Source organism: Trichomycterus rosablanca, chromosome 1 (genome assembly GCF_030014385.1).
Source record: "Trichomycterus rosablanca isolate fTriRos1 chromosome 1, fTriRos1.hap1, whole genome shotgun sequence".
Taxonomy (NCBI): Eukaryota; Metazoa; Chordata; class Actinopteri; order Siluriformes; family Trichomycteridae; genus Trichomycterus; species Trichomycterus rosablanca.
The window spans coordinates 44,891,280-44,913,767 of NC_085988.1; the positions used below are offsets into that span (position 1 = coordinate 44,891,280).

General features: G+C 40.3%; 1 protein-coding gene across 3 annotated transcripts in view; it reads right to left on the minus strand.

The window, feature by feature from the left end:
- zmp:0000001167 (protein phosphatase 1 regulatory subunit 12A) overlaps positions 1-21,854 on the minus strand; it is a 69,728-nt gene extending 47,874 nt beyond the window's left edge. For all 3 annotated transcript variants that reach the window (XR_010011473.1, XR_010011474.1, XM_062993377.1), the window contains exon 1: positions 21,511-21,854. Coding sequence is in view for 1 of the 3 variants with exons in the window: in XM_062993377.1 (XP_062849447.1) it covers positions 21,511-21,774 (264 nt within the window). In the remaining 2 variants the exon portion in view is untranslated. The remainder of the gene's footprint in view (positions 1-21,510) is intronic.
- Between the last annotated feature and the right edge of the window lie 634 nt (positions 21,855-22,488).

The following is a 22,488-nucleotide window of genomic DNA, read 5'->3' on the forward strand; positions in this document are numbered from 1 at the left end:
GTGTTTGCCTTCAAAAATGCATGTGGTGGTTGCAATGAAGAAAAGTAAGCATATCAACAAGTGAGCATATCTTAGTTTTAGTTTTTTAAGCTTAAAATGATCTCAAACTCTGTCATTTTCTCTGTCCAGTCTCCTCTGTTCGCCCCTTGATATTTTCTCTCCCTTTCTCCATTTTGCAAGCCGCGCTATCAAATCTCGGCTGCGTCCTAAATCGCATACTTTCATACTGAACAGTATGCGGGAGCGGCGAGCATGTCCAAATACGTAGTATTCATCGAATTGTACACAAAAAGTACCCGGTTTAAGTACTGTTAAGTACTGTTTCAGTATGTGATTTCAGACGCGGCCCTCGGCTTCTTCACGTCACCTGCACACAGCGTGAACACGTTGTGCAAAAGTGAAAGTCGTCCGTGCGAAACACCGTGAGCTGTACATAGCTGTATGGATTAAACGATGCCTCGATGCGAAAAGTTTGCATTGATGATTTTTAGTAATCGAATTACTCGAGAAATCGTTTCAGCCCTAGCCTTCATTACATATTACTAATGCCCTACCTAATTGTGACACAATTTTCACGGCTGTGAAACGAGCCTTTTCCCGTGTAATTTGCTGGGGGGGTCAAAACATCTTTGAGACTGTAGCTGGATATTTTAGGTTTACATTCACTTTTAAGGTAGCCTGTGCTGTGTATTGTAGCTTCCATTTATTTTATCATTCAATTTATGAGAGTAATTCAATGACTGCTGTGAAATGTTGCACTTTTCTTTAAAACTCTGTGAAATCTGTGATATTTGAAAACCTAGGTCTGTAAAGTTAAGCACATTTTCCCGTGAATTTAGTAGGGCCCTACATATGATCAATACATTCCAAAAATCTTCCTGCTGCTGATACATATAGGCCAGTATTTCTCCTAGCAGTCTTCGTTTGGTGAACAACCAATGTTAAGTTGGTTTGACATTGGCTGTTTGATATATTGAATAGTCATGTTTTACACACTGGTTACATTCATGACAGGAGAGGTAGTTATTCGTTACACAAGATCCATCAGTTCACAAGTTTAATGTCAAACACAGTCATGGACAATTTAGTATCTCCAATTCACCTCACTTGCATGTTTTTGGACTGTGGGAGGAAACTGGAGCTCCCGGAGGAAACCCACGCAGACACGGGGAGAACATGCAAACTCAACACCTGGGACTTGAACCCGGGTGTGAGGCGACAGTGCTACCCACTGAGCCACCATACCCTTTTCAATAGGTTTCATGTACAGAACACCTGCTAATAGAATTTAAATTTTGAGTCTCCTTCTTTTGAAGTGTTAATGCTTGAGTCTTTAGTCAGTAATGCTTTATGAATAGTCATTAAGAATGGTCAGTGTCTGTCATGGCCTTAGTCACCCATCTCCCAATGAAAACGTATGGTGCATCATGACACAATATATGACAACCGAGACCCCAGGCCTGTTAAACTAAAGTGTAATAACAAGCAAGAATAGCATTCATTCTTTAAAGGGAAAAAATAGCTCATCTCAACTTTTTTTGCAACATGTGAAAGCCTTTAAATTTAGAATGTGCGTGTATATATGCAAAACAAACAAAAAAAAGTGAATTAGCTGTATCATTAAAGATATTGTCTTTATACTGTTTTCAATTACATACAGGATGATGGACTTGCAAATCATTTTAAACTATTTTTATTTACAGGTTATTAACTTTTTTGAAATTTCGATTGTACTGTGATATATGTAAATGAATTTATACAGTATATTCCTGTGCATTTCTGCCTTCCTGCACCCTCTTTGTTTGTGTAATGCTGAACTGACTGTGACCTGAATGAGATTGTGAGTAAATATAGATAAATAAATGAGGATTTTTGGCAGTCATGTGGCTGTGTGGCTGGTCTATGCATGCGTAGGTTTCTCTTGTTTTTATGTGAAGGTGTGAAGATCTGCAGAAGGGTATGTGTGGGTTAGGATGAATGTTTGAGTGTTGTGTATGAGTGCATGACTCAGACACTGAATGGCCTTTTCTGTCCAACAAGAGCCGCTTGTGCTGCGTGGTGAATGTTTTCCATCCTCTCACTGCAAATCCCTCCTAGAGCGAAGGGCACATCCAAGACCCCTTTTCCATCCTTTCTCCAAAAGCCTTCCAGTTGCTGTTCCACAGGGAACTGGCAGCAAAACCATTGGGGGAGAGGTAAGAGAGGGGATAGAGAATAGATGAGAGCTGGAAAATTTGGAGAGCACAAGTCCTATATTTAATCTTTGTTGCTGGGCAACAAGAAAATAACATGTCAGAGAGGGATGGACAGTACGAAACTGTGGGTGACAAAGTACCACCGTACAGCACGTCATGCACACACAACATGCCACTAAGTTATTTAAACAACCAAAGACACACACTCAATCACCAAATGTTACCACATAAACAGACTATACTGTATCTATTACAATAAATATTCAATACGGGGGCCTGTCCATGGTATTCTTGCCCTGTGCCCAGTCCAGCAATCCTTTTATACTAGGATTATGCAGTTAATTAAAATAAAATGTACATTAATTATTAAGTAACTATCACTATGGTTCTTTCTGTGTTGAGTTCGCGTGTTCTCCCCGTGTATGCGTGGGTTTCCTCCGGGAGCTCCGGCTTCCTCCCAAGTCCAAAGACATGCAAGTGAGGTGAATTGAAGATACAAAATTGTTCATGACTGTGTTTCACATTAAAGACTTGAACTGATGAATCTTGTACAACCAGTAACTACCTGTTCTGTCATGAAAGCATGTAAAACATAACATTAAAATCCTAATAAATAAATAAATACTATGGTTTCCTAGCAAAAGACCAACAAACCAGTATGACCATATAGTAAAAAAACACACAGGAGAAATTAACGCCCTGATCTGATCAGGTGCTTTATGCAGTAAGCAATACTCAGTAAAACCTCAAAATACTTGAAAGAGTTCATGATGCTAATTAGGGATGGGTGGGCACTTGGGTGGCGCAGCAGTCTGATGCGCTAGCCCATCAGCACTGAGATCATAGCTGTGATACAGACAGGCACAGTTGGCTGTCTGAGGTAGAGAGGTCAGATGGGCTCCTCATTACTGCTGCAATTGCGGCCTCTGATGGCTGGTCGAGGTGCCTACACAAGGGATGGTTGATTCACGGATGGCAGTGTGTGACTCTCAGTATTCGATCTGATAAAAATTAGGGATGGGTGATATAACAATATACACAGTCTGTCAACACCAGTTGAAATGCCTTTACAACAATATATGAGGTCAATTTAGCTATGGTGTAAAGTGTTGCTAATCTCAAAGGGACTGGACAGGATTGCTTTATACAGGTTTCATGTGTGTGAAAGAAGTAAACATGCCAAAAAGAGAGATTAGATTTATAGTCATCAAACTAAACATGATCATGGTTAATAATTTAAAGGCACACCAGATCTGCCACATAAATATAGAAAACAGTGGAGGATATGTACAGTAATTAAATCGTTATTAAATGTCCAAAATTTTTACTGGATTTTCCCCTCTTTATCTCCCTATGTAAATATTTCCAGTTCCCGACTGTGAATCCGCAGCCACTTGCACACATCCCCTCCGACATGTGTCAAACCTGCGGCCGCTTCTTATCAGCTGGCACTGTTGGATTCACACACAGAGCCATATCGTGTACAGAAAGGCACACCAAGCTCCATGTGACCCACTTTTAATTGACACACATATTGATATTGGTCTTAACATGCTGACAAAACAGCTCAGATCCAGTGAGTCATGAACCACAAAACCTCTGAAGATGTTTTGTGGTCCAACATTGCATCCTGGTGCTGTGTAATCCCTGGTAAATGGCACTGACCTGGCTGTTCACCAAATGTGGGGGGGGTGGGGGGGACATGGGACTTTCTTCTATTGATCCTATGTCCAGTTGTAAGTTCGATGCTGGACAGTAGTTAAGACAGGCAGTTCAACTGGCCTTTAACTGCACACAGGCCCATACGCAGAAAGGGTTGATGTGACACATAATTAAAATAATCTGCTATTTCAGCCACAGTAGCCCTTCTGTTGGTCTGTAACATACACCGTAGTTATTGATGCTCTTTGGAATCAATAAGTCTTGGCCGCCCAATAACCCCATCGACAGGAGGCATTTGTCCTTCTCGAACTGACACTTGTAAGCACTCCTTGTTGCTATTGACATCCAGTGAGTCAGTCACCAGCTCTTGTCCAGTTCATTTTGCCTGCCCATTTCTGCTGCATTCATTTGGTGTACTGTGGCTAACATTTGACTGTGACATGCGTGATTGTTACACAATAGGTTTTTCCATTTGCATTTTTGGGAGATGGTTTGGCTCATCAGTATATATGTAGTTATAGTTCTAAACAGTTATGCAACATGTAGCAGCATGGGAAAAGTGAAGTGATCTTGAAGAAAACAGGATTTGTTGGGCCACTTGACTTTTTCATTGCTTTAAATGTCCAATTCCAATGCCTGGGTGCTCATTGTGATGCACTGTGTGTTGTGAAACATTCACCTCATCACCTGTATTACAATAAATCAATTTGAGGCATAGTAGCTCTTCTGTTAGTCCGTGCCAAACAGCATAGCCTTTATTTCCTCTGGCACCAATGAGTCTTGGACCCCCCCCCAAGAATCTGTTGCCAATTTGTGGTCTCTTCGGACCACTGTTCAGTGGCAACACACAACGGCTGCCTGTGAGCACCACTTGATGTTTTAGGGATGCATCACTACAATCGTGTAGCCAAAATGATATGGCACTAATTAAAGTCAGTGAGGTCTTTATGCTGCCCATATCTGCAACATGTACTATGAAAAAACTTTCATCAGCCAAATAACTGTTATGGAATATGCATCCCCAGGGTGAAGTGCCAGGTAAGCTGATATGACGTATAACACATCTGGAACAGTCTAGTTTGTACAATGCTATACTTCCACACAGCTATACTTGAATAAAGAAATTGTTACAAACCACACAGTCTAAACAACACAATGCAAAGCCTGAAAAACAGGAAGCAGTTTGCAATAAGTACAGAAAAGTTGGGACATTTTGTAAAATGCAATACAACCAGTAATCTGTGATTTGGTTAATCTCTTGAAGCTTTATTTAACAGACAAACGTACAAAGAAAAGACGGTTCGTGTTTTGGCTGACCAACGTAATTGTATTTTGTAAATATTAACACATTTTGAATTTGACGCCTGCAACACATGAGGGCAAAATAAGAGAGAAAAGTTTAGAGTATATTCAAGTTACTCCGTTTTCTAACATTCCATGATAAGCAGATTAAAAAATCTTGAGTTATGTGCCTGTCTAGAATAATGCTAAGTGAAGTAATGGAGAATCCATAAGTCACATAAAATTACCTGAATGCAGCATGTATGTCTAAAATTTGTATAAGCATTTACACAAACAAGTAAAATGATCAAATCTATTAAAAATAGAAATCTTTCACCAATGATGAGCCCATCAATCATTGCCCAATACCGAGTCCTGAATCTCGAGTCTCAGTAATACCACCAGGTGCTTAACAGACACAGCTGGCCTTGTCTGTGAGAGGCAAGGCTGGATGGAGAAATCATCTCGTTTCTGCTGCAACAGCTATTCCTACTCTCTGGTTTAGTCACCGATACAAGCAGAATAGTACGATCCTTTGTACACTGTAAAGCTTTACGTAAGAAACAGCTGCCCCCCGAGGAGGTAAAGACGTATAAAGAGGCTTCTCACATCAGCATGGGTGTCGTGCGACCAACAGACGTCGCCGGACTGCACAGATTATTTTATCCATCAAAAATGGGTCAATCAAAAACAGTTGGCAGATATTAAGCTTGTTTGAGTCTGGACAGTGTCAATCATGTTCCAGTAGCTTCAAATTTATGGCAGACGTTTCTGGTGGTTCCTGGATTACATCTAAACATCTGGATATGTTCAGGAATTAGATAACAGATGGGACACTGTTCTGCTTTTAGTGAATAGATCCAGGCCATGCAGTTCAATGACTATTAATAAATCTATAAAAGAATTTAAATATGTGAATTTTTTGGACAAATAAGTGAGTTCTCATCTGCGTACATTTTAATAGATTTTCTCCAAATCATTCTGCCACAAAAAAAGAATGGTTGCAGAAATTCTTTTTATTCCAAGAATGTGGTGAAAAACTATATGCAACTTACAAGTATAAGTAAACTCAAGGGTGTTTTACTGTAGCAAAAAATCTGTATGAGCCGATGTGGTTTATTTTTTAAAGAGGATTGTCTTTTAATTAAAACAAAGTCACAAACAGGCCTTGATGACAATGACCTGGAACATGAACCAATAAACATACTCCGCTGTAAGGCAGATGAAAAAGAAATGTCATTGACTGGCCTGGTTAATCATCTAATCAGAGCCATACTGAGCTGCATCTGACTAAATGAAGACAGAACTCAAGTTAAAAAAAACACTTAAATCAAGCAGGAATTAAAACTGGCTGCATTACAGGCATCATCAAGAAAGATACAGCATCTGCTAAAGTTTCTGGACTACAGACCTCAGGCTCTGACTGACTGACTGGGACTTTTAAGCAAGTATTACAATGGCAAGTAAACACTGGTTGAGCAACGACATGTACCTGGTTAGAGCTGGAGTAGGGAACGTTTTTACACAATTTTCTATAAGCCAAAAGTTTATAGAAATCTGTCCTGATCATTGAGGTCTTGGTTATGCTAACGCATACTATTTTCCATGTAATGTAACTCAAAAGTGATCCAACAAAACATTACTTCTATACAGCACTGCTCATTAAGCCAGCAGAAACACAATATGAGTAAAATGCAGAACCCAGGATTGTAGCGTTTACTTTTAAACACTCTGGAAGCATTGCTTGCAGCTTTTTCCTTTTGGATTCAAGCTTTAACAACTCTCTACAGGTAAAGCCAATGCATTCCTGTTTTCTATTATGCTAATTTGAATGCAGAAGTGAAGCAATGGGTCCAGCTTCCTGGATCCAATTTCCCTGAATGTTCATTCATATAACGAAGCAGCCAATAAGCTTTTCCCTAGCTATGGTTTTTGGAAATAAATAGTCCTTGAAAAAGACATTCGATTTAAGTAATCATGCTTTCCTGTTCAGTGTTTCGTTGATGTATATAATGTGTCCGGTGCCTTTCAGTGTAGTCTTGCAAAGCTGACTGCCATCTCCAATGAGTACCATGGAATTGTAATATTAAGTGAGAAGTCATGTTAAACAAATAAATATACTTCAGTGGCATAGGACTGTTAAACACAAGACACTACAGAAATGTTACCAAGCTTGACACTGGCACCAAGGCTGCACTGATATTCCGACTGTATTTTTATGCCAAGCTCAGGATTCGGATCTCTGGAACCCAGGTACTGCTGTTACCAGCAGCATCGTATCGAATCTCAGCTCTGCCTTCCGGCTACATGAACAACGTTTGGCCTGTTGTTCATGTGGCCGGGGTATTAAGCCGAATAGGGACTCCTCGTAACTGATGCACTACGACCTCTGCTGGCTGATTGATTGCACCTTTGCACAGAGGCGGGGAAAGAGTGCAGAGCAGGGTGTGTCTCTCCGTACACAAGGCTGATTTGCATATATGCACTCGCCTAGTGTGGGTGACAAAATGCATACGGCTGCTGCCCACGTGTCGAAGGGGGCGTGGGTTAGCTTCTTTCTCCTCAAATCAGAGCAGGGGTCGGCAATCGGACAATTGGACGTGCTAAAAAGTCAGAAGAAAAAGAAGAGAAAATTTATAAATAAAATATATTTAAAAAAAAGAATGAATTACATATTAAGAATTGTTTACTAAAATGTGAGCTGTCTTGCTTACTGTATGAGCTAAACTCTTCCATTCTTAAACTGGGGTTGTTAAAGTCTCCACCTGCGCTCAGTTTATCTATTAATTCCTTGTCACTTCACTGAACTCCTTGTTTTTTGGATAGACACACAAATATTTTAAACAGTGTTGCACCTGCAATGAAAAAAGAAAACTAATAACATCCTGTAATCTCTGATGAGCACACTTTTGTTTCTATTTCCCTCGTGTTTAACAGTCCTATGCCACTGAAGAAGGGTAACTCAATTCAGACGTACATTTGAGCAAGGATGGAAAACAATAGCTAAGGCTTTGAGTGTTCCCAGGACCAAAGGGGTCTTAATCATTTTGAAATGAGAGAAGATTGGCACAATCCTGAACCTTCCTAAAGTGTGTTGTCTAGCCAAATTGGGCATCCAGGCAAAAATAGCCTTGGTCAGGGGGATAAGAATGAACCCAAAAGTCCTGTGGAAGAACCTGTTGAAAGGACAACCATCTCTGCAGCACTCCATAAATCAGGCCTTTTATAGCTGAGTGGAAAGAGCGACCACTGTTAAGCAAAATGCTTATGACAGCTGTTTGAAGTTAAACAGCATGTAAAGGACTCTGGCAACATGAGGAAAAAGATTCTGATGAGATGAAAACTGAACAGCAATAGTATGTCTGGCAAAAATAACATGGTGGTGACAGCATCATGCTATGGGGGTGTTTCTTAGCCGCATGGACAAGGAGACTACATCCTACAAACTCGGACTGAAACAACAGTTTACCTTTCAACCAGACCTGAAGCATACAGCCAAAATAGCACTGGACTGGCTTTGGGGCAAGTCTCTAAATGGCCTTGAGTGGCCCAGCCAAAGTCCAGACCCTACTGAACATCTGTGGAGAGACCTGAAGATGGCAGTTCACAGATGTTTACCATACACCATAACAGGGCTTGAGAGGATTTGGCATGGACAAAAAGATAAACTGGCCAAATCCAGGTGTGCAAAGCTTGTAGATATGGCTCCAAGAAAACTCACAGCAATTGTTGCCTTGGACGCTACTAGAATGCACTGAATGATAGAATGTACCTAAAGATAAACAATCCATTACATTGAGCAAAAAGCCATAAGGGGCTGAATCATTCCAACACTGCTTAATATACAGACAGTAATTATATATTTGTGTAGCAACCATTAACAACTGTTTTAACTGCATTATTACATAATGAAGAAGCACATAAGAGAGCAATACCAACTGCAGCATCAGTTACAATTGTTTTCTTATATGTGTTATGTATATGTTCTTATGTATGGGAGCTTAGGCTTATTCAATTAGTAACATTAATATTTCTTAAATGTCCATACATATTGTTGTTTGTTTGTTTGTATAACGCCATGTTGTCACATTTGTGATATGCGCGGCAGGAATCGTGCTTTATGCTAGTTTTATTGGTCTTCTATTATATGTTTTTAGTCTTATATTATTAAGAAATCTGAGGATTATTTTTACGTAACTTATCATTGTTTAGATGTGTTAGACTCTCTCTTTGGGCAGCAAAATGACTATTTTCCTAAATAATCTGAAGGCATGAGCACATACTACAAACAACAAGTTAGCTTTCATGTTAGCAATGCTACCAATTCCCCTTGGGAATGAAAGTACATCTGGGTGACTATCTAAACACAAACATTCTTTTATCAGTTTTACACTATGGAACAGAAAACAACTCTTTGATGCCCCCTGAGATAATCAAATGTACAGTGTCACCACCAGTAACCAGAGCAACTAACTAGGGCTGTCGCGGTGAAAGAATTTCCCCTTGCAATATTCAACCTGTCTCAATATCACGGTATGCGGTGATAGCCATTTTTTTTTTGAAAATTACTTAATTAATCTGGATTTTAGAGCTATATAAACAAGCTTTATTGTTAGGCTATGATTCGATATATTATTGCTTTATAATGACAAAGATGAGACAGCTTTAAGACCAATGAAATGCGTGTTTAATGTTGAATACAGAACAGAGCAGGGATGCACATCTTTTCTCTATTAAAAAAGGTTTAAATTTAGCTTCTAGCCTAGGCTAGATATACACTGTGAAACCAAAAAATAAGAGTTTAGGCTAAATATTTTAAACGCACATCTAATCAAAATATGGTAAAAAAAAAATAGAATAAAGAATAAAGTCTGTAAGAGTTTAAACCTGCGTTATCATGCGCGCTAGAAGAACCAACATGTTCACCTGATGTGGTTTAAAGAGAATCTGAGTGGGGTAGCGATGTTCCCGACGTTACCGATGTTACACTAATACACACGTGTACTGTACCTGCATGCGACTTTACAGAGCAAAGCAAATCTAGCCTGGTTATTGCGCCACTATTAACTATCTATTTAGTAGATATAATTAAGTTAACAATATATACTACATTTTAAGTTATTATTCGTTTCAATACATTTTTATTCAACGAAAAAATGCATTTAAATCATTCCAGCAAGCCAGCAAGAGAATATTTGCAGGCTGCAATTCCATATTAACCGTCATTAAGTGTTTTATTACGCCGAGGCAGTTTAAATATAGTCTAAATCACAAGTATTTTATTGAGTGTGAACTCAATTTGATCATTAATATATTTTTGCCTATAATTCCTGTTGCGATTGTTTACATTTTAAAACACAAACTCTGACACTCAGCAGAAACGCATGAGAACAGGTTGCGGGAAAATGTCGCTCCTAGCTCATTTTCATTATGAATTTATTTAACATTTATTACGCCCGATTGTAAGCGTATAAAACAAGATGGACCCTGCAAAAAAAAAAAAAAAAAAAAAAAAAAAAAAAGAGAAGAAAACGTGAATATCGCGGTGATGCGGTTGCTTGGCATGCCCTGCGGTTGGCTGGTCTATACCGCGATATTTCAAAATTGCGGTTAGCGCGACAGCCCTACAACTAACCGTAATTCACAAGAAGGGGATGCATCTGGTCTTTTATGAAAATATTTTAATTGTAGTGATGACCGATCAGTATTAAAATCAGTATTTATTTGTGGAAAAGAACTGTATTTGTATTGGTACCTGGTATCCATTATCATATGTATCAAAATGTTCCGATTTGTGCATCCATACAAATTCACTGTCACCATTTTGATTGGACTGAGGCAGTGTCCCAAATCACATACTAGCTTTGCATGTAGTATTGCAGTAACAACACTAGTAATGCTATAATTTATTTCAAATCCATACTATTTAGTAGGGATGCATCAATACCATTTTTTCCCAACCGAGTACAAGTACAAGTACATGTATTTTTGTACTTGCCGATACCGATACCAATACCTGTTGGATCAGATATCTGACATGCCAGAAAACTCGATCCGGTCGCCGAGCGCTCGGCGAGCCGGTCGGATCGAGTGGTTGGATAGTTCACACTTAGCGATCGAGAGCCGAGTTTTGATCGCCGAGCGAACGCCGAGTTGGCAAATCTAGCGAACGCCGAGCCGGCAAATCTAGCGCCGACCAGTCGCCGACCGAAAATCAGGGCAAAAATCGTGTAGTGTGAACTAGGTATAAACGCAGCAACGTGCACTAGGCACACGGTATCGGATGTTTAGTATCGGAGCCTCGTTTGCGAGTACGAGTACAAGTTAATGAGCGCGGTATCGGTACTCATGCATCTCTACTATTTAGTCTCTAGTATTTTGTAATAAACACATCCTGGCATTATTAAAAGACAATTCATGAATTAGTTGAAGGTAAAAGAGGCAAAAGAGGAAGAGGACGGTCAGCAACAAAATAGATGGATACAATCAGAGAAATAATGAATCACCCATTAACAAGCCAGAAGACAAGATTACATGAAGAAACACTGTCCATTTGATCACCAGGAGTCTAAATCGACTTTATTTAATCGTTATTTATTCATTTATTATAGTTTTTACATCATGTTTTACACACTTTGGTTACATTCATGACAGAACAGGTAGTTACTAGTCATTCAAGATTCATCAGTTCAAGTTTTAAATGTCAAACACAGTCATGGACAATTTCGAATCTCCAAATCTCCTTACTTGCATGTCTTTGGACTGTTTGAGGAAACCTCAGACACGAGGAGAACGTGCAAACTCCACACAGAAAGCACCCGGACCGCTTCACCTGGGAATCAAACCCAGGACCTTCTTGCTTTGAGGCAACAGTGCTACCCACTGAGCCACCGTGCTGCCTGACTTAGTAACATAAGTGGGGTTAACGCACAAATCAGACAACACATGTGCTATTCATATGCATTAGAACTACCACTTAAGCAGCCAAGTAAAGTTGATGAAAGTCACTATGTAGTGGGTAAGTGTGTAAAAACACTTATTTTTTTTATTTCTGTTCTATGAGGACCTGGTTCTAATTCAAGAGGTCAGAATTTCACTCCAGATGACAGCTACTAACTATTCATTTCCTTAAGCAAACCCAACAGAGGTCAGCAGAACCGACTAACATTACAACTTTAAACAAGCAAGCCAGCTGACTTATAATCAGAACAGCCTGAACTTGAGCTCCTATGCCTCCTAAAGAAGTTGTTACAGTAGGCAGGAGCATCAGAGCCTAATCACAGCCACATCTCTGTCGGCTTGAGAATATAACTCTGTGTTTACATTGGGAAAGTGCTGGAAAGCAAAATGTCTCTGAGGCACTCTGTACCGAAGGGGACAGTATGTACATCATTAGGGTGATGGACTGTTAGTCCAGCACGAAGAAAAAAATTCTGTGTCTCTAACAGGATGTGATACTGATTCTGTCCAGACCACAGAACACAAGCTTTTCATTTGAACAGTCTGAGATTCCATTGTTATGTGTTGCTATAGCTGAACACCACAATTCAATCCACTGGCATTGTTATTGTTTTATTTATTCAGTTATGCCAAATCATTCAATCAGAGGTTAGAGGTAACTAGCTATATTTATTTAACCAATGTTGTGTGAACACTAAAAATGTACATTTTCATCTAGCTACTATTTAGCGGCTGAATCTTGAATGTTCTCGTGGTAGGCCTCAACACCAAAGAAGATTACATTGGGGAAATGATTTAACCCAAATCTAAACAAAGCCACCGATACTGTGCATCACCTCCACAGGCTGTAATTTTCATACACGGTTGTACCTTGTAACTCGACGTCCCGTAAACCCGAAATCTTTGGAACTCGACGCCCTTCATTGAGAAATGTGTACCATTAAACTCATAATTTCCCTCAAACTCGACTGCTGTGCCGTTGTTTCTTATGGAGTGTGACGGTGCTGCTTAACTTGCTGCTGCGCTTCCCTAGGCGGTCCACCGCAAACTTTTGCTGCATTGGGCTCGATTTTTACGCAAGGTTTTATTGTATTTTTTATTGATTGTTAACTGTTTTTCAATTGTATTTCAGTGTTTTCCATGCTATATTTGTGTTATTTTCAGTGTATAAGTGTCAAAAACAACCCCATTATTTTACATTAGCATAAAATATATGCAGTTCCACGGGACCATGGAACACATTAACAGGTTTCCCATACATACTTATGGGAAAAAATACCTTGAACCTCAACGTTCTTTCAGAACCAACTGACGTCGAGTTTCAAGGTACCACAGTATATTCTACAGCATCTGGCAGTCATATGCCTTTTACTTCACAGTGGCTTCTATCTAGCCACTCCTCCATAAAAGCCAGCATGCTACAAAGATGACAGTCCATCCATCAGGTTCTTCAATCTCTGCACAGGATTTTGATTGAGTTCTATCTTGCCTCCCTGACAAAGGTCCAGTTTGACCAGATGGCTGACTCTAGGAAGGTTCAAAATTGGGCCAAGCTTATTTTATTTCTAAACTAAGGCTACTCTGGGCCTATGAACACTCAAGATCCTTAGATATTGCTTTATGCCCTTGCCCTGATTGATGTCTTGCCACAACTTGATTGCAGAGATACACAGACAGTCCCATAGAAATTCATGGATTTTATACTGATAATGCAGTGTAAATTGTGGGCCCTCTTTAGACGCAGGTGTGTGCCTTTTCAAACCAAAAATATATTTGACAATCAACTTTAAAGTTAGAATGGCTAGCAACAAACATTCATGACAATTGACCACTTACAGAAGGTCAGTTTTTCCACAAGCAGAATATATTTTCAAATTGTGCCATAAAGGCTCACAATCTGCTTTGTGGTTGACAACACGTGAACTTGAAAACACACAAACCGTGTGGCCTAAGACACACTAAGTTTTCCCGAACCCTATCCCAACCAGAGACTTGTAACAGCCACTGGCTCCGAATCCTCACCCGTCAACTTGTTCCACTGTGCTGGCTTTAACCACTGTCCAGCAATGACTTCACTGCCACTAAATCCAGAGCTCAGTTCCAGACCAACACACCATTAACTCCAGAGCAGCTGCACAATAAAGTCCTTTTTAGCAAGAGTTTTACTAATGTACAGAGCAAAAGGCTGTAGGATTCAAATGACTTATATGATAACAGAACAATATAACAAAAACACACAATCGCAATACTTAAACCATATTTCCAATATTGGAGGTTAAAGTTGGAACACTCACTACCTAATGCAATGAACTCCCACCACTTGAATTAAATGACTTGCTGTATTTAAACAGCAGCTCATATTTAATTACTGGGCTAATAAGCAGGCTTAAAGAAGGTTAGTTTGCCGCAATCGTGAACAATGATACAGCAGTTGTTGAACATCAACAAAGTATCAAAGTATTAAAATGATCACAAAGACATTTGACTCATATGATGCCATCATATTCTACAGCTCACAATGTCTGTCCAATATAATAGTACTGTGATGGCCTTAGCTTTTAATGCATGTTCTGAACAACATGGGGCTAAATAAAAGCAGTAAATAAACTTAAAAAGAGCCTCACAGTAAAGATAAACCGGAGCAGCGCGCGCGTGTGTGTTTGTGCCTTTAGAAGATACGCTTTGTTCACAGTATCGCTATAAGTGATTCATTGATTCATGAGTTGATTAGTTTTTATGTGAAGCGTAAGTTTCTCTTCTCAGTTATCTCTCCGTGTTTACTGTTATTAATTAAATGTCGTGGTTTTAAATAAACACCAACTACTACAGAACATTTTGTGTGACTCTCTTACATTAAAAAGCTTAATTAAAAAGCTTAATTAAACTGCTATTACCACAGATCTGTAACCGAGTCAGACTCGTTCCGTCTAAGGAGCTAAAAGTTTTCTAAAAGTTCAGCAGATGATCCTGAACTAACGAATTTGGTAATGAATAAACTTTTGCCTCGGATTGGCTCTGTAACGTCTTCTGTTCTCATCTACATCACAAGTAAGAACCGCTTACGATTTACCAAAGTGAACCAGGAGTTTATATAACGTGCTGATAGAATCGACTCAGATGTGACCGGGTTGAATTATCTTTTTAAAGTAAATATTACAATCAGCAAAATTACATCGTAAGAGCTTTCACGATGGTTTCTGTACGATTGTTGATGAATGGTGATGTGATGGTTGGCGCGTCGTAGCTCAAAGTCTGGATCAATCCACTGAGCTGTTAACTTAACGTGATCTTTATATATCACACGATCGGATCGGCTACTTTTAGGAAATATCGCCGATCGCCGATAGCATATTTTGATTAAAAATCGGCCGATACCGATTCGTAGCCGATCGATCGTCCCATCTCTAGTCTTAAGTCTGACTGACTCTTTGCATTCTTTTATATATATACAGTGTATCACAAAAGTGAGTACACCCCTCACATTTCTGCAAATATTTCATTATATCTTTTCATGGGACAACACTATAGACATGAAACTTGGATATAACTTAGAGTAGTCAGTGTACAGCTTGTATAGCAGTGTAGATTTACTGTCTTCTGAAAATAACTCAACACACAGCCATTAATGTCTAAATAGCTGGCAACGTAAGTGAGTACACCCCACAGTGAACATGTCCAAATTGTGCCCAAATGTGTCGTTGTCCCTCCCTGGCGTCATGTGTCAAGGTCCCAGGTGTAAATGGGGAGCAGGGCTGTTAAATTTGGTGTTTTGGGTACAATTCGCTCATACTGGCCACTGGATATTCAACATGGCACCTCATGGCAAAGAACTCTCTGAGGACGTGAGAAATAGAATTGTTGCTCTCCACAAAGATGGCCTGGGCTATAAGAAGATTGCTAACACCCTGAAACTGAGCTACAGCATGGTGGCCAAGGTCATACAGCGGTTTTCCAGGACAGGTTCCACTCGGAACAGGCTTTGCCAGGGTCGACCAAAGAAGTCGAGTCCACGTGTTCGGCGTCATATCCAGAGGTTGGCTTTAAAAAATAGACACATGAGTGCTGCCAGCATTGCTGCAGAGGTTGAAGACGTGGGAGGTCAGCCTGTCAGTGCTCAGACCATACACCGCACACTGCATCGACTCGGTCTGCATGGTCGTCATCCCAGAAGGAAGCTGACGCACAAGAAAGCCCGCAAACAGTTTGCTGAAGACAAGCAGTCCAAGAACATGGATTACTGGAATGCCCTGTGGTCTGACGAGACCAAGATAAACTTGTTTGGCTCAGATGGTGTCCAGCATGTGTGGCGGCGCCCTGGTGAGAAGTACCAAGACAACTGTATCTTGCCTACAGTCAAGCATGGTGGTGGTAGCATCATGGTCTTGGGCTGCATGAGTGTTGCTGGCACTGGGGAGCTGCGGTTCATTGAGGGAAACATGAATTCCAACATGTACTGTGACATTCTGAAACAGAGCATGATCCCCTCCCTTCGAAAACTGGGCCTCATGGCAGTTTTCCAACAGGATAACGACCCCAAACACAACCTCCAAGATGACAACTGCCTTGCTGAGGAAGCTGAAGGTAAAGGTGATGGACTAAACCCAATTGAGCACCTGTGGCGCATCCTCAAGTGGAAGGTGGAGGAGTTCAAGGTGTCTAACATCCACCAGCTCCGTGATGTCATCATGGAGGAGTGGAAGAGGATTCCAGTAGCAACCTGTGCAGCTCTGGTGAATTCCATGCCCAGGAGGGTTAAGGCAGTGATAATAATGGTGGTCACACAAAATATTGACACTTTAGGCACAATTTGGACATGTTCACTGTGGGGTGTACTCACTTATGTTGCCAGCCATTTAGACATTAATGGCTGTGTGTTGAGTTATTTTCAGAAGACAGTAAATCTACACTGCTATACAAGTTGTACACTGACTACTCTAAGTTATATCCAAGTTTCATGTCTATAGTGTTGTCCCATGAAAAGATATAATGAAATATTTGCAGAAATGTGAGGGGTGTACTCACTTTCGTGATACACTGTATATATATTGTTTATTCCGACTTTTTTGCGCGTCCAATTTCCCCGATTGCGTCATGCTTCCTCTCTATTAATGCTGGCCCCGGCTCAGATTGAGAAGAACGAAGCTAACACACACCCCCTCCGACACGTGGGCAGCAGCCGTATGCATTTTGTCACCTACACCACACGAGACCAGCCGCGGACCAGCTCCGTGTACCGAGAGACACACCCTGATCCACACACCCTCCCCGTCTCTGTGCAGGCGCCATCAATCACCCAGCAGAGGTCGTAATTGCATGTATTTGTATTTGAGATCCCCGCTCTGGTGTGCTAGAGTGTGTTTTTACTGCTGTGCCACCTGAGCAGCATGGCTCTTTGCATTCTTAATATGCAGGCCAACTACCTGAAAAATCTGAGTCCATGTTGGGGCTATTTGCAAGACTCCTATGCCTTGACTGGTTACATTTGCTTTGGACAAAAGTATCTCTTAATGCCATAAATGGAAAGGTACAATAACTTAAGCTGTAGAATATAAACGATGATAATGAAGCTTTAGAAGTCTGCATAGGGAGACAAACTCAAACCTTTTTTCTGCATAAGACACTTTAAACTTTGGCCACAGAAAAATGTTTGTTTCTGACCGGCTGGCTGGTGTACAATATGAATCAGTCAGTCATATCTGCAAGAAAATACTTCCATTTACTTAAGACACAAAACATGAAAAGATCCAGGGGACTACACTGATAGTCAATGAGTGTTTAAAAGGGCTTAGAAAGTTAGCAATATAAAAATGCTTCATATTTTTTCTATCAGCCTATTATGAATAGACAACAGCCATGTTTTTACAGTTAACCCCTATCTTCATTTCCCTATATTACACTGGCATTGGACTTACAAATGATGTGTGAAGTTGAAGATTAAGGACTTTTGCTCAAGGCCCCTGAAGCAGTAGCTTAACAGAGCCCAAAAATTAACTCATAACCTATAGTAATAAGGAAATGTATTAATATAAATAATAATAAACAAATAATAATAAATACATTAAAATAGATTTGTAATCTACAGCTCTGATACCTTAAGAATTGGCTGCTAGGTTTACACACCTTTAATAATCAGATCAACAGTCCAGTAGAAATAATAAAAAAAAAACAGTAATGAACAGACCTTAACCAAAGCAGAGTAGTCTATAATTGTATCTGGGTGCTGTGGGAGAGCAGCTGTAACACACTAGCCCACCACTGCAGAGTGTTTGAACGAGTTTGAATCTTAGCAGAGCCACCGACCTGGCCGGGCTTCACAATTGACGTTGTTTGAGAAACAGAACATCTCTTTCCACTGACTTGAATTAAGATTAAAGAAAAGATTTAAGATGTCTACCCTATTGCTTATAAACTAACAGCCAGGATCTGTGACCTGTTTGGCAGTTATGTACAACTTGCTGGGTGATATCCTTAAAAATAAGTATTTTTCTTACAGTACAGGGTTGTATCACTATGAGGCCCAAAACACTAACGTCATCACATCTTTACCATTTAGCATAGACTGTGAGCAGTCATTGTTAGACTGTCAGTGTTAAATAAGCAACAACTCACACCTGACACATATACACAATATGTAAAGCACAGCAGCCAAGTTTAATTTCAGTAAAAGAGGTGAGTCTTTTGTTTAAAAATCAGTGACAAAAAGTTAACATGTGGGACACATAAATAATGTCCCTTTTTTCCATATTCATCAAACACTTGGTTGAGGTTGATTCAGAGCCAGTTTTACTGGAAAACACTGAGCAAAGGCAGGGATACCCTGGACAGGGTGCCAATCCATCGCAGGGCTTCGGCTGTCCCCCTTTTGACGGACATAGCCAATCACGTGTATGTAGACGCCCAACTGGCCGACAGCAACGCTGAGATTCAAACTCAGATCCCAGTGGCAGTGGGCAAGCCTAATAGACCACTGCGCCACCCAAGCTTAAAGTTTGGTTTTCTTTACTGTCCGTCTCAGATTTTATTCACTGTTTATGCAACTACATGACAGTGTGCACATTCAGTACCTGGACTAATGGTCTCAGTCACAATGGTGTCTTACCGGCATATCAAGCCATAATTTGCCATGTTCTCAGGTTTAGAAATCCTGGTAATTCACAGAATCCATCTAAAACCCAACCTGGTTAAAAATGGTTAAATGTTAAACACAAAAGTAGCAACACAGCTAAACACAACATGCCTTATATCAAGAGTTTCAACCTAATGAATAAAAAGGAGGATATCTAGGATTTAAAACTTCTTATTTTTCTAATATTTAGTTGTTTTAAGACTAATAGTGAATGATTTTCTTTGTTGTTTGGTTCATGCCTTCTTTTAACTGTACTGTACTGTACTACTGTAGCCTGCCCATTATTTATCAGAGTAACGGCCATTGTAAACTTAATACATGCTGTAGTGTGTTCCATCCAACAGATGAAAACTACATAATACAGCCCTGTACAATCACAACCTGATCAGCTTTAGCAGTGGCATGTTTCTTGTAAAGCAAAATATATGTGTATGGTGATGTAAAACCTGCTTGAATGTGAACTGGACAAATTTCCTGTAAGTGGTGTCTGGGTTTTCACTGTAAACTTGAGATACCACTGTTCCACTGCTTTGAAATGGATGCAATTAAACAAGACTCTATTATAGAGCCACAGAGAAGTCAATTACAATTTGCTCCAGTCAATTACAATATAGCTAGGGTGAAATTAGGATACCATGTCAAAACTTGGTATTCTTGGTATCCTAACAAAACTGTACAATTTCCGAAAAGCTCAAACAGTCACTAAAATGCAAATACAAACAGAAAGTGATTTGTGGTGTGTCTTTTACTACTGTGCAACTGGAGATGTTTTACTTTAGCAGATTTATTGCTTTTTCTATGTTAATGTTGATTCTCAAACCGATGGCTGCAAATTTACTATTCCAAAAAAGATTGAAAGAGAAGCAATACACAGTTGAAATGTTTAAGGAAAAATATAAAACACTAGTTTGCACTTTTTGTTACATCAGCATGGCTTTGTAGTAAGAGAGTACAGATGCCGGACTGTCCTGCATTAGAAAGCACAACATACGACAATGGAGATGCTGGACTGTTGAGTGGCCGTGCTGTATTATGAAAACATTGTACTCTAGCATGTAACATGTAACAAAGTTGTAAACATGTCCTTGCCCTAACTTTTTTTGGAATGTACTGCAGCCATCAAATTTAGAATAAATTCAAATATTATATATATATATATATATATGTAAACAAAATATAGTTGATTAGTTGAAACATTACATGTCTTGCTTTGTCCTGATTTAATCGAATACAATTTAGAAAGGATTTACAAAAATGATGTCTGTCTTTATTGACATTTTTTCCTACTGTTCCAATAGAGTTGCAACATGTATGTTTTACAGTCAAAACAGAATAGATGCAGAAATAATTTAGGAGTTAAGACTACCATGCTTTAGGGGGCGGCACGGTGGCTAAGTGGGTAGCACTGTCGCCTCACAGCAAGAAGGTCCTGGGTTCGATCCCCAGGTGGGGCGGTCCGGGTTCTTCCTGTGTGAAGTTTGCATGTTCTCCCCGTGTCCGCGTGGGTTTCCTCCGGGTTCTCCGGTTTCCTCCCACAGTCCAAAGACATGCAAGTGAGGAGAATTGGAGATACTAAATTGTCCATGACTGTGTTTGATATTAAACTTGTGAACTGATGAATCTTGTGTAATGAGTAACTACTGTTCCTGTCATGAATGTAACCAAAAGTGTAAAACATGAGGGTAAAATCCTAATAAACAAACAAACCATGCTTTATGCATTGTTACAAAAGTATGTACATTTTAATTCTATATCGAGAACATGACGTTACGTATTGTGATATTTGACCATATCGCCCACCCCTAGCGAGCTGAAAGGAAAAGGAGTGACAGGGCTATTCTTGTCAAGCTTCCAAATAAAGAAACAAAATGAAAAGTCTGTTTTAAGACACATTATGCGTCGCTTTATACAAAGAAATAGGTTTGATTTAAAACACTGAGCTGGTTTTGCTATTATTTACTTGTTTAAAGTGAAAACGGGCGTAGTGAAGAGCTGCAAGTCAGTTGTGCTCTATGGAGGAATGTGTTCAGGGTGGAACACCACCTCTCTGGCTTTACTCTCCAAACTTTTTTACAATGGCAACTAAAGTTCAAGCTCAAACTCAACAAGTGGTTCATGTAGCTCATAATTTCTTCCTACAGCTTCATACTCGCAGCACAAGCTGAAAACAAGCTAGCTAAACTCCTGAAGAAGCTTTCTCAGTGGGGAAGAAGTAAACAGTAGTTATATATCGTGTGTGTGTGTGTGTGTGAAGGAGGAAATGGTGGTTGGAAGTCTGGCTCTGACCTGGTGCAGTGCAGTCAATCCGTCCACGTTAGCGTGGTTGATTTCAGCTCCCTGCCTCAGCAGCTCGGCTACCTCCTCCCGGTCCCCGGCCGAGCAGGCGGCCATGAACACAGCGCCTTGCGCGAAGCGGACTTTCGCGGACTTCACAGCCCGACTCCGTAATTCTGCCCCGGTTAGGTCGGTCTCTGAGCCCTGCCACCGCCGCAGCTGGTCCTGCCGTCGCTGCTTCGCAGCTTCGGACCGGGAACGGTCATTAGCCGCCATCTTCCTCTGTATCTCCCGGCAAATTCAATTTATTCACCGAAAGAGGGGCGGGAAACGGAGATGTGGACGGTCCGGGGGAACCGAGACACACACACCGAGAACCGACTGCTCATTAGATCACTGCGCCCTCTTCTGGACATGAAAGAGCGCTACACACAACAAAAGGGTGCATTCCAATCTCCGTGCTTTTGCGCCGTAATGCCCTTAATAGGGTGTATAAAGGTTATTGTACGTAGTGCACTCATTTAAAGGGTATTTAGCGATTTAAAACAGCCTATGGCGTATGAAGTGTTGACAACGTACCGCAGAGTTCAACAGTCAGAGCACTTAACAGCAATACAGTTGCAATCGGAAATATTCAAACCCTCACCTTAAAATATATCTATCAGTGGTTCTCGTGGTTCTCATTTAGTAGACGCTTTTATCCAAAGTGACTTACATTACTGTGACAGTATACAATCTAAGCAATTGAGGGTTAACGGCCTTGCTCAAGGGCCCAGCAGTGGCAACCTGGCAGTGGTGAGGCTTGAACCGGCAGACTTCTGATTACTGGTCCAATACCTTAACCACTAGGCTACAGCTGCCCTACAACTTCTCTCAGAAGTGGGTCCTGTTGCATAATAGACAACACCACACACCCATTACATGACAAGTACTTTCAGTGGAAGGTTCCGCCAACTTCGATGCAACAAAGAGCGCTATAGGAAGTCATTT